This window comes from Rhinichthys klamathensis, unplaced genomic scaffold, assembly GCF_029890125.1.
Source record: "Rhinichthys klamathensis goyatoka isolate OS25496 unplaced genomic scaffold, OSU_Roscu_1.1 h1tg000242l_1, whole genome shotgun sequence".
Taxonomy (NCBI): domain Eukaryota; kingdom Metazoa; phylum Chordata; class Actinopteri; order Cypriniformes; family Leuciscidae; genus Rhinichthys; species Rhinichthys klamathensis.
This window is the reverse complement of record NW_026606764.1, coordinates 495,948-508,263: the sequence shown is the minus strand read 5'-3', so window position 1 is coordinate 508,263 and position 12,316 is coordinate 495,948. Positions and strand designations below refer to the sequence as shown.

Sequence of the window (12,316 nt, the reverse complement as noted above, 5' to 3'; positions counted from 1 at the left end):
AGTTTTTGTTATTTTTGGACCAAAATGTATTTTCGATGCTTCAAAACATTCTAACTAACCCACTGATGTCACATGGACTACTTTGATGATGTCTTTATTTCCTTTCAAGGACAGTATACCATGTATACATTTTCAATGTAGGGACAGAAATCTCTCGGACTAAATCTAAAATATCTTAAACTGTGTTCCGAAGATGAACGGAGGTCTTACGGGCTTGGGACGACATGAGGGTAAGTCATTAATGACATAATTTTTCATTTTTGGGTGAACTAACCCTTTAAGCATGGTGGTGGTGTTTAAAAAAAATCTAAATAAATTATATGGTCTGGAGTCTCTGAAACCCTAAACAGAACATGACTTGTTTTGATGGCTAAAACTCATTTTGATCTCCTTATGATTTTATTTATCAGCCTTGAAGACACCATGATGGGCATTCACATCATATCTACTTTGCCCATTCTGGCTTTTTTGTTCTTCCAACTGGCAGCAGGGCAAGATGAACTGATCATCTCCACTGACAAAGGCAAAGTCAGAGGACTGAGGCTTCCTGTGCCGGGAGGTTCAGGGTACGTGGGGGCCTTCCTTGGGATCCCCTATGCCAAGCCTCCATTGGACCTGCTTCGGTTCAAACGACCAGAGCCTGCTGAAGTGTGGAATGGGATACGAGGTGCCACCCGGTACTCCAATTCCTGCTTCCAGGAACAGGATTCATTGTACCCAGGATTCCCTGGAGCTGAGATGTGGAATCCCAACACCAGGATTAGTGAAGACTGTCTGTACCTCAATGTCTGGACTCCCTCAATCAACCTCCAGAACCGAGCCAAACCGTTAGTCCCAGTTATGGTGTGGATCTATGGTGGAGGCTTTTCCACAGGTACTGCCTCCCTCGATGTGTACGATGGGCGTGTCCTCAGCCAGTCGCAACAAGTGGTGGTGGTGTCTATGAATTACAGGGTAGGAGCATTGGGTTTCCTATCTCTACCTAAAAGTAAAAGTCTTAAAGGTAATGCTGGTCTGTTTGACCAGCGCTTGGCTCTAAGCTGGGTGTCAAAAAACATTGCTGCTTTTGGGGGCGATCCATCCTCCGTTACCTTGTTTGGGGAGAGTGCTGGTGCTGGCTCTGTGGGACACCATTTGCTTTCGCAGGGCAGCCATGGCCTGTTCACCCGCGCAATTCTCCAGAGTGGCAGTCCCAATGCCGTGTGGGCGACCGTGGAGCCAGCTCAGGCCTGGAACCGTTCTTTGACTCTGGCTCAGCTTCTGAACTGCCCACTTGGACACTTTTCATCTGTTGATGAAATCGAGGCTTGCTTAAGAGCAGTTGAACCTGAGAAGATAGTCAGTCTTCAATTCAATGTCATTCCTGATCCCATGATAATAAGTGTGCCCTTTCCTCCAACAGTGGATGGAGAATTTCTGGTAGACATGCCGAGTGTCTTAATCCAGTCAGGACGTTTTCTAAAGACAGACGTTCTTTTGGGATTGAACAAAGATGAAGGGACATACTTCCTTGTATATGGTGCACCTGGATTTGGCATCTATAACCAGAGTCTTATCAATCGAGACCAGTTCCTCACGGGTGTATCATTGGGCCTCCCTGGTTTCAGTGACATGGCCAGAGAGGCGGCTGCTTTTCAGTATACGGATTGGACCGATGAGCAGAGCAAGCCAAAAAACAGAGAGGCCCTAGGCTGGTTGGTGGGCGACCACTATTTTTCATGCCCCTTACTGGATTTTGCCCGTAGGTATGTTGAGAATGGTGGCAGAGCCCGATTGTTCCTCTTTAACCATCGCTCCAGCTTCAACCCATGGCCTCGATGGATGGGTGTAATGCACGGGGATGAGATCCCATTTGTTTTTGGGATTCCTCTGAACCAGACTTTAAGATTCTCTAAGGAGGAGGAGGCCATGAGCAGGAGGATAATGGAGCATTGGAGCAACTTTGCTAGAAATGGGTGAGTGTAAATCTGACACACAATCTACTGCATGAGCTTATGTTCTATCCTAGTTCAAAGTGTTAAATCTGTCTTTATTTACTCACTCATGTCGTTCCAAACACTTATGCCTTTCTTTCCTCTGTGCACTGTCAGAAAAAAAAGTGGACAATTTTTACCTTTTAGGGGTACAACAGCATGTCACTAGAGCAGTGCCCTTAACCCTTTTGCACGTTCGATCACACCGGTGTGATCAGTCTAGGCTGGTCCCTGGAGTGTACGATCCCACCGGTGTGATTAGAACGGTCAGTGCATCACACGATCAACTGCTAAATTCAAATGTGCTTTCGCACGTTGGCTGGCACTGAGTCAGAGATGGACTAGCACAGTGCTTGTCATATCTCACAACTATTCAGTGTTTATAACCGTGTTTAAACAACAAAATACATCCACTTGCACCAGTGGCGGCTGCTGGTCTTTCAAAGAGGGGAAGCTCTTTTTTTTTTTTAACTCCACTGTCAGGTGTGGGGATGGTGAAAAGAGCGAGGACTCAGGTGCAGAGTTGATGGGCTTTATTTTAATAATAAAATAGAAAATGCAAACAAAAACTACGAACCAGCACAGGATAAGGAGAATAAATAGGGAGCAAAAAAGGCAGGTAACGAGGGAGGACAAGTGGGGCAAAATAACTAATAATCAGGAAACAAGATGGGAGTCTACACAATTGACAGGAGAGCACATGGCACAAGGAAAACACATGACAAGCCATGTGCTCAAACCAAACATGACAAAAACACAAACACATGGCCAGTTAAACAAATTACAAGCAATTGTGCTCACACAAAATGAGACATGAAGAACAATGAGAACAGTCATGAGCCACGTGTTCCCACAGAACATGACAACATGAAAGCACACAGCTAGTGTAAAACACAAGCTGTGTGCTACACAGCACAAGACAAAACATGACATGAAAGCACGTGACCGATGTAAACACGAACCGCGTGCTACACACAAAACAACACACTGAACAGAGCTAACACGAAACCGCACGCGAACACGACAAGACAGAACGACGAGTCGAGAACGACCATAAGCTCATCCTGTGCACTCACAACAGAAAACAAACACGCAGAGCATGCATGTCCGAATCCCGACACAAAACCGAAACCAAACTAGCGCTAGACAGATGTGCCGTGATTCAAACACCACGCCCGCACATGTAACAAGGCACCTGACATCGACGGAGGAAATGTAGGAATTAGGTTAAACTGTGAAATGTATGATGAAAATTGCAAATACCAAAAAATATTACAGCAGTTCGTCTTCCGAGTAGACTTGCAAAATCTGCGATGAGACTGAGCTCGAAATCTCGAATAGCTTCCGCGTCAGTGACTTTGTTTTTATTGTGCGAAATCGCTGTCAATCAAAAGGAGATGCAGTCCTCCAATCATCACGCAGACACCCGGACGCCAGGCCAGCCCACTTTCCTATTCACCCCAGAGACGCTAAGCGTCCGTGGGCGGGACATAATCGCAGCATTTATCCAATGACCGTCTAGTTTCGAAGCACTGAAAAAAACTGTTCAAAGCAGCTCCATTGAAGTCAATGGACGCTGAGCTTCAACGGGGAAATGCCATAGGGAAATGCACTGTGACGCGCTACGGGAATGTATGAGTCAGCCGACCTGCTATATGTAGCTGATTCTGAACGAACTCGTCTTCGAGATGACCGTGTTCTAACGCATTTTTAGTCAATAAAATGTTAACACAATAGTACACATTTGACCATTAATTTTTCGACATTATAGGGGAAGCTGAGCTTCCCTTGCAGTCTTAAAGAAATCGCCACTGACTTGCACATATTTGACAATCGGAACATCATATATTTCATGCTATAGCTGACACATTTGTGAATATTTTGAATTAAAAAAGTAAAATGAAACAAGCAGATCATCAGTCATTCAGCGCTATTGTACTGTAGCTGCGGTGTATATTTTATAAATATAAAATATATTTAAACTTGCGTGTGAAAAGGTTAAATGGACAACTTTGTGCCTTACCTACCCCTAAAATATTGCACATTAATACTTTAGAGTAGTAAACTTAAGGTACTACTATGTACCTTTTAGAGGTAAATAAGGTACAAAGATGTCCCTTTAAAGGGGTCATATAATGGTACATGCACTTTTTCATCAAGTTGATTGTATTGAAATGTGTGTTGGCAGTGCCTGTACACAACCATCATATAATGATAAAAATCCATCCAGTGTTTTTTTTATTTTTTATCTCCTTATATATTTTCCCGTCTCAAATCGAGCCGTTCGACCGTGTGACGTCACACATAGAGGATCAGTATAAAGTTGGTTTTGCTAAGAAGCTGCTCCTGAAAAAAGAATCGGTACCAACTATTTGTGTTCCTGCTGCACCTCCAGAAGAAGTGAGTGTAAAGTTTTATTAACCTTTATATTAATCTTTGCAAATCGCTTGCACGCTTCACGATGAATGTTTTCTATGTACGGTGTTCTCAATATAATTTATAATCCCACGTTTATAATGAACAACGCGTTATGGTTATTGTGTTATTACAAACTGTGTACGTATACATCAGTAAACGCATAGCGTTTGTATCTCACTACTCTACCCTGCCAGTACATACAAAGATAGATCAAAGTGACATTACGTTAACCAACCATTCAGAAACGTCCTGTTCGAGCCTTAATTGTCAAACTTCTTCGGGGCTGTCATCTTGTTCCGGGTCCGACTCCCGTTCAAACTGATACGGTTGCACAGATGTGTCCTCAGAGACTCCCACTGCCATTCTTTCTACAAAATATACCTTCAACTGTTGTCAAGGCAACACTCCACATGTGTTGTGTCAAAACGCCCCACAGAACGGAGGGGCGGGGTGAGATAAGCTCATTATCATTTAAAGACACATGCACTTAAATGGCGTGCTGAAAACAGCTGTTTTTGACCAGGTAAAATTTGTGTTTTCTTACAATACTAATGAGAACATTTAATTAAAGTATATTACAAACTTTTCATTTAGACCCTAAAGAATCAAATTAACTTGTATGAAAATGGCATTATATGACCCCTTTAAGGGTATTGTCCGTGTGACAAGCTACTGGTACAATTGTTGTACACATTTTCTGATATTGTGGAAGATAAAAGGAAGGTGTTTTTCTGTCTTGCCACTGTGGTGGCTGTCAAATCTCATTTGTTCTTACATATATTCACATATCACTTGTGCTGACACAACACGCCAGTTTTGACCTCAATAATGTCAAACATCATTGACTGTTGCATGCCTTGTAACCAAAGTGTCAATTAGGCTTGAAAGCTACCTAGAACATTGTCAGTGAATAACAACTTAAATTTAGTCTTTAGTCTGTTTAACAGATAAAAACCCTCATGTGACTTGTAGCATCATAAGCATTGTGGTGTATAAACGTGGAAACGTGTTCTTTTTTTCCCTTTTGAAGCATCTGACCGGATTTTTTTTTTCTCTTTCACTGTTTGGAGAAAAATCAGTTTACGAATTCTGCCTATTTGTTTTCCACAGAACAGGAAAAAAGAATGTTGTAAGGTGTTGGAATGACAAATTTTCATTCTTGACTGAACTATTATTTTAATACTGAAAATATCATACTCAAATTTTGTTTACACAAGACAATTTCTATGTATTTGTATACATTTACTATAAACAGTTAAATAATTATTTACATTTATCTCTGAGAAATGTTTTAGATGTTTAATCCTTAATATCTTGATGAAGATAGGCTTTCATCTGCTCACACTTGTTCAGTTGATGTGTAAAAAACAAAACAAGTCTTGGTGTTGCTGGCAGGCTAGTGTTGATTAGCATCCTCATTTGTTTGGCATAAATTATGGAGAGGCAGAAACAGCCTTTATTGTGGCTGTGAGCAAGCTTAGTTTCTTTCAATTAACACTTCATACACTCTTCACACTGGAGGGGAATGGCACGATGCTAATATATCAATGAACATGATCAGTAAACAAGATCACAATGGAACACGCTGAAGTTAATCTTTTCCTGAAATGGACAGATTCGCTTATTAAAAGTATTGGGTGCAATTTCTTAAATGTCTTGTTTTGAAGACTTTACTTTGCTGGGATTGTGCATTAAGATTCAAAGCCTCTTGTTGTAATGGACTGCAAGGCATTCTTTACAAGAGCGCATAAACGTCATAGCTATTGAGTCATTCCATTGATTTTTTTATATATTTTTTGGGCTTCAGTTGTTTTGGAGCAGAAATGTATTGATGTATCTTGGTACCATACATAAACTGACCTTTCAGTTGATTTCCTGGCTTGATGTTTCAGGGATCCGAGTGTGGAGGGAGCAGATTGGTCGCCATTCATGCTGGAACATCAGCAGTATGTCACGCTTAACACTGGCATGTCACAAACACTCCGGATGCTTAGAGCCCAGCAGTGCAAGTTCTGGGACAGTTTCCTGACAAAACTACAGTATGTCACAGGTGAGAGTCACAGAATGAGAACAACCACCCACCCACACCACATAAACAAAGAAAATCACGACATGCTCGCTTCTGCATGTCTCTTCAGCTCTGCCTGGCCAGCACATGTGTCATCTTCTAGTCTCTTGAGGACAGCTGTAGTGCAGACCTGGCCAGCTAGTGGAGCTTAATGCGGGACCGGAGAGGGTTGAGTGTTTCAGAAGCACAGCAATTATTTACATTTACATTTTTGCATTTGGTAGATGCTTTTATCCAAAGCAACTTGCATTGCATTCAAGGTATACACTTTATCAGTGGAACATACAACACTAAGGCCATGGGTTTGATTCTCAGGGAATGCATGAACTGTTTGAGCTATACAGAAATGCTTGTAGATTATTAAACTATACAATTCGATTTTTTAAATAAAGAAAATGTGAGCAATTACCTGTTAAAAACTTGGTGTTGTGATGGTGCGGTCTCCAGAGGCGAAATCACTGATGCCTCGTGGAGTTTGTTTTGACCCATTTTGTCATTCGTCAGGTGGAAAAAGCTAAGTCTGTAAAGCAATAACACACCTGTCCTCAAAGTTGTTTTTAGTTTGTATAACATAAACAATATGGGACAACTTGCCTTTCAAGTACTACTAATAATATTATGTCTTGTATTAACCAAACTGTGCTACCCAGGTTAGATAGAAATGCTTTTCAGGAAATAGCCTGTCACTATCTTTAGTTTTTCATAGTTACTCATTTTATTTTGTCATTCCATTGCATGACAAAATAAAATGAGTAGAATGATTTGGCCTGGAATCCACAAGCTTGAGATTGAAATGTACACTTTCCTCAAAAGCTGTTCTGTCCCTGCCAAGAATAGCAAGTACTTATTTTTAACGTGTTCAGAATGTATTCATAAAGACACATGTATAATGGAGAAATATGTTGCTGAAATGGTGCTAATTTAAAACACTATACATTTAAATTCAGTGTGAATGGGTTTGAATGCTTTAGTCTTGGCTCTGGAATTAATTTGATCCATTATGCAGATATCCCACCATAAGGGTATTTTCAGGTATAGCAGGTTTGATATTCTATATGTTAGTGAATATTTTGCTAAAGATTCAAGAGTGGAAGCTATTTGAAGAGAAAGTGAAAAGCATTTTGCTGTAGTTCCTCGCTCATTTAAACCTTTTTCAACTAAACATGTAGCTTGTGGTCTGTTTCTAGCCCTGCAGTGAGAGACGTGTGCTTTTAAGTGCGTTACTAAACATAAGGTGGGAGAGCAAGTCACAGCATTATGTACTGGAAGCGGTTGCTTGTACGTTTGTATATTTAAACAGCTTTTGGCACACTTAAAATCATCTTGTAAACCTTGGGCTGTCTTCACAGCTGTCATTACTGGTTAAAGCAATGAATATAGACTGATGCTTTTAATTTGCTTTTTGGAGGTCTTCACAAGGTGACGCTCAATAGTGTAGCGTCTGGAAACTCTTGAAGTTCTGGCTGTCAGTATTATCGGTGGTTGAAAACGGAAGAGAATTGGAGTTCCAGGTAGTGCGACCGTAGGGAGCAGAATTGAATTTGACACTGAAATGGAATGAATCGATTCTGAATTGAGTCTAGGTGAAGCCTTGTCTTGTTTATGTACTGGAGGTCAGGCGCCAGCAACTGCGCATACAAATGCACATATGCGCAAATTGAATTATTGTCACTGTGGGCCGTGTGCAGTCTCAGTCTCCCTGGCGCTTGTGAAGGCAAAGCCATTCCCAGAGGATTTCGCTACATCGCCTACTCTTTTGAGACTGTAACGCTTATGCACAAACAAGGTTTTTTGTGTGTGTGTGGTGGGGGCAAATGAATGAAAGAAATCTTATCAACTCTGCTCATAAATATATTAATCAGTGATGCAGCACCCAGTCATAGTAGCTGATTTGCTTAAAGTGGGATCAGGTCTAGATGGTAAACTCTGTTTGGCCCCTGCTTTTATACCAAACACTAGTCTGTAAAGTAAACAGTGATTTATGGAGTCTGAAACAAGTCGACGCCATAAACTTATTTCAGATACAATCTCCCAGGGGCATCCTGGGATTAAGTGTCTTAATCAAGAGCACAACATTGATAGCTCATGGCAAGCTACTTGCAGGGATTGAACCAGCAGCCAGCCCTGAACATTAGCATTATAGCATGCAGAAAATGCTGGTATTTGAGTCATTTCTACAATGCAGTACAGTTTCATGTACCCATTATTCCTTAATATATTACATAATTTAAAACTTAAATTTGTTTTAATCACAATATCACAAACAAGTAGACACAGGGGCAAACAAAATGTTTAAAACGAAACATTTAATCGCTGTAATTCATAATCATTTTGTTAGTCTAAATCACTTCCCATTCTGTCAGTCTTTTGCAAAATCCTTTTAACTAACAAAGCTAATTCCTTAATGACATCATCCTCTAGTAAGTGACATAGCATTGCATTGAAAACAACCTCACAAATGTATTAACAATGGATTTGACGTTTCATTGCCATTGTGCATAATTAAGTATTAATCAATGTTTAAGTGCATATTTCAGAAAGTCTGGTATACCCTTTTATAGACAAAAAATGTATCACAGCCCTATTTATTGTTTAAAGTTACATAGTTGCAAAGTTACTGCATAACATGAATGAATCCTATGTTGCTTAGTCTTTTTAAAATATTAAATATACATTTTTGAAGAACTTTGTTGACTCAAATGAAACACAAATGTTCTTGTCCTTGATGTTCAAGTAATTCTGTCATGAGAATCTTTTCATGATTGTGAGAAGTCCACTTCATTTCATTCTAAATAAAGAACATGATTATTCTGCCATGTTCTGCTGTCTCTCTCTTTCTGTGACATTGATCAAGTGGCATTCTGTTGCATGCAAGCCGTGAGTCTCTATTCTGAACAATGTCTTTTAACTATAGAACTTGTGCTTGAAAGTAAGGGAGCTAAAATAGTAACATTTTAATAGCGTTTTCAGCAGCACTGAATGCTCTGTGAAAATGAGATTGGTAATTAATGCAACGAGAATTTTAGCATAGCATTTCCATGAATAACCAGACAACAATTAATTAGCTATTAACTTAAGTTCCTGTTTTGTTTTGTTTGTTTTAATAAATGATCAAGGTTGTGCAATTTACAATGTCATTCTGCTGGGTAGTTTGAATCATTGGTATGCTGCTCAGAGGAGTTGGTCTTTAGAGGAATAGTTCCCCTAAAAATGTTGCATGCTGTGGAAGACAAGAAGAATTGTAAAAACGGTCAAAAACATTCCAAATGCAACATAAGTTTTTGTAAATATATGACAAAATGCACCTTAAAATTGTATACAAATTGTGTCTTCTGGTGTCATACGATAGCACAGTATCTCTTCTTTTTTGGTGAACTATGGCTTTAACGTATTATCTTGGAGATCAGTATTCACTATCAGGGAATATTTCCAACATTATTTTGGGTTTCCGTTATTAAAGATAGTTGTCCATATTGTTAACAGGCCAAAACATTGAGCAGAGCTTTGAATATTTGATTGAGGTTTTGGTTCTGCTCAAAGTATGATATACAGCTTCATGATGAGAAAAATGTAAAGCAATTTATAACTTTTTCATTAGGGCTGTTACCACGATAATACACGCATACACCACTGCACAAACTCAAATCATGTGGCTACTGTTTAGACCTCCTGAATGTTTGTTTGGTCTAAATAACTTTTGTTCATTTGCAGTATGATAAATCCAATTTCATTGTGTCTCAAACTTGACCCACCTCTCCCTCTCTCTCTCTCTCTCTCTCTCTCTCTCTCTCTCTCTCTCTCTCTCTCTCTCTCTCTCTCTCTCTCTCTCTCTCTCTCTCTCTCTCTCTCTCTCTCTCTCTCTCTCTCTCTCTCTCTCTCTCTCTCTTTCTCTCTTTCTGCTGTAGTGAGTATTGATGAAGTGGAGTTCCAGTGGAAGTCTCAGTTCCACCGCTGGCTTTCTTACATGCTGGACTGGAAGAATCAATTTAACGACCATGACTCTGTCAAAAAGCAACAGTGTGAAAACCTTTAATGTCTGACCACATTTCCCCAAAAGCAGCCCATGCAGTGTACTTTACTACTTTAGAAAGCTTTAGAAAGCCAGAGCCCATATGTATAAACAGAGGAAAGAGCTTCTGTGGTTTCTATATCTTCACAACTCCTTTTTACTAACTCCTTAAGGCCCTATGTGGTAGAGAATTGCTATTTTGGTAACTCAAAAATAAATGAAAATCTTATCGAGGTACTTCGGTGAGTGTTTGCTTCACAAGAACATTTTCAACTCAAAATAAAATCTTAAATTATTATTTGTGTTCCGAAACTGAAGCTTGTTTTAGAACCATTCAGTATTTTTATTCCATCGTGACATTATTTTAATGACAATTAAGCACTTTTCGACCTCAAATGTAATTGTTGTAATTTTTTTAAGTAATTGTACATCATGGTAGTATTTGTCGTTCTGCTGGTTTTCATATAAATGTGTGTATATATATATATATATTACAGTAATGACAAACATGACAAAACACCTTCATAGTATAAGGTCAGAGTGACGCTTTATACACATTTCACACAGACATGTTTTTGTGAGATTCACCTCATTAATGCTCAAGTAAATGAAATTGATTTGGTTTGGTAATGTGTGTAACAGAGTGCCTTAATTTTAAACTATTCATGCAATCTGATTGTGTTTAATGTGGAATATTTTTCATGATTTGCTTGAGGCTTGTTCCTTGTTTTGTTATCAAAACTGTAAATTTTAATACTTTCTATTCTAATTAATGTAGTTGAGTGAATATTATAGAATTAAATATGAATGAAAGTGAAAATCCTGCTTTTTATGATGAAATTAAGATTTAATGGAGTATTTTAACCCAATGGTTCCTTCAAACAGCATTGTTTACACAACACATTTGTGGTGCTTTAAATAAGTAATTCTATAATGGAAATAAAGATGAATATTGTTGCAGCAACATGATGCTAATATTACATGATTAGCCTCTGTAATAACTCTGTCAGGGGTAGGTTTATGTTTTTTTTTTTTTCTTTTGTTTCCACATGTCTACTCATTATTACCTTAACTAATTCCACCTGCCACCTTGGAAATATTGTCTTACCTTTTTTTTAACACTCCCCAAACCCATAATACAAGTGAAACTGGCTTTGGAAAAAGTCACTCTGTAATATTGGTTGACAGCTTTATTAGAAACTTCAACATAATGCATTGCTTATTTTGAATTAAATTGTACGAATGATACAAATTTTACTCTTGCAGATATAAAATATATGCTCTATTTAAGGCTTCCGACTAAAGGAAACGTCAGTCGTGACTCGGACATCTCCTGATGACTTTTACCTTCTGTAAATTTACATTCAGATGCTTATCTGGGATGCCTAAAGTAATTTTTTGGAACGGCATGTGGCAAATATTTGCAAAAATATGACAAACAAAATCACAATGGGGCATCAGCTTGTTGTGATGGGTGCATTTTCACTGACAGAGACTAAATCATCTGACTCATGACACAATGACCTGCTGTGCAAATGTGCTAAAAAAAAAAAGAAAAAGAAAAAAGAAAGAAATATATATATACACACACAGTATATGAAGATTTGTGCAGCAGGTCGTTGTTGCAGCATAAATGAGAAAGAAAAAAAATCCACTAAAATAAAATAAATGAATATATATATATATATTGTCCGAACCAATATATATACCGGTGTCTAGACTCACCAGCTACTTTATTAGTACATTTTGTGAGTACTGGTTTCGATCCCTTTTTGCATTCAGAACTGCCTTAAAGGGATAGTTCACCCAAAAATGAAACTTTTCATCATTTACTCATCCTCAAGTTGT

General features: G+C 38.9%; 1 protein-coding gene across 1 annotated transcript; it reads left to right on the top strand.

The window, feature by feature from the left end:
* The first annotated feature begins 423 nt into the window (after positions 1 to 423).
* Positions 424 to 10,492, top strand: LOC130100454 (cholinesterase-like). The gene is made up of 3 exons (XM_056265932.1): positions 424 to 1,955; positions 6,284 to 6,441; positions 10,365 to 10,492. Exons 1-3 carry the CDS (start codon positions 424 to 426, stop codon positions 10,490 to 10,492), a joined length of 1,818 nt encoding a protein of 605 aa, XP_056121907.1.
* Positions 10,493 to 12,316: the final 1,824 nt, after the last annotated feature.

What these genes read in the sequence shown, in the direction of transcription:
- LOC130100454 (XM_056265932.1), top strand. Translation starts at nt 424, where the DNA reads ATGATGGGCATTCACATCATATCTACTTTGCCCATTCTGGCTTTTTTG. An exon ending in AGCAACTTTGCTAGAAATGG is followed by an intron (nt 1,956 to 6,283) that starts GTGAGTGTAAAT and finishes TTGATGTTTCAG; the next exon opens with GGATCCGAGTGTGGAGGGAG. An exon ending in AAAACTACAGTATGTCACAG is followed by an intron (nt 6,442 to 10,364) that starts GTGAGAGTCACA and finishes TTTCTGCTGTAG; the next exon opens with TGAGTATTGATGAAGTGGAG.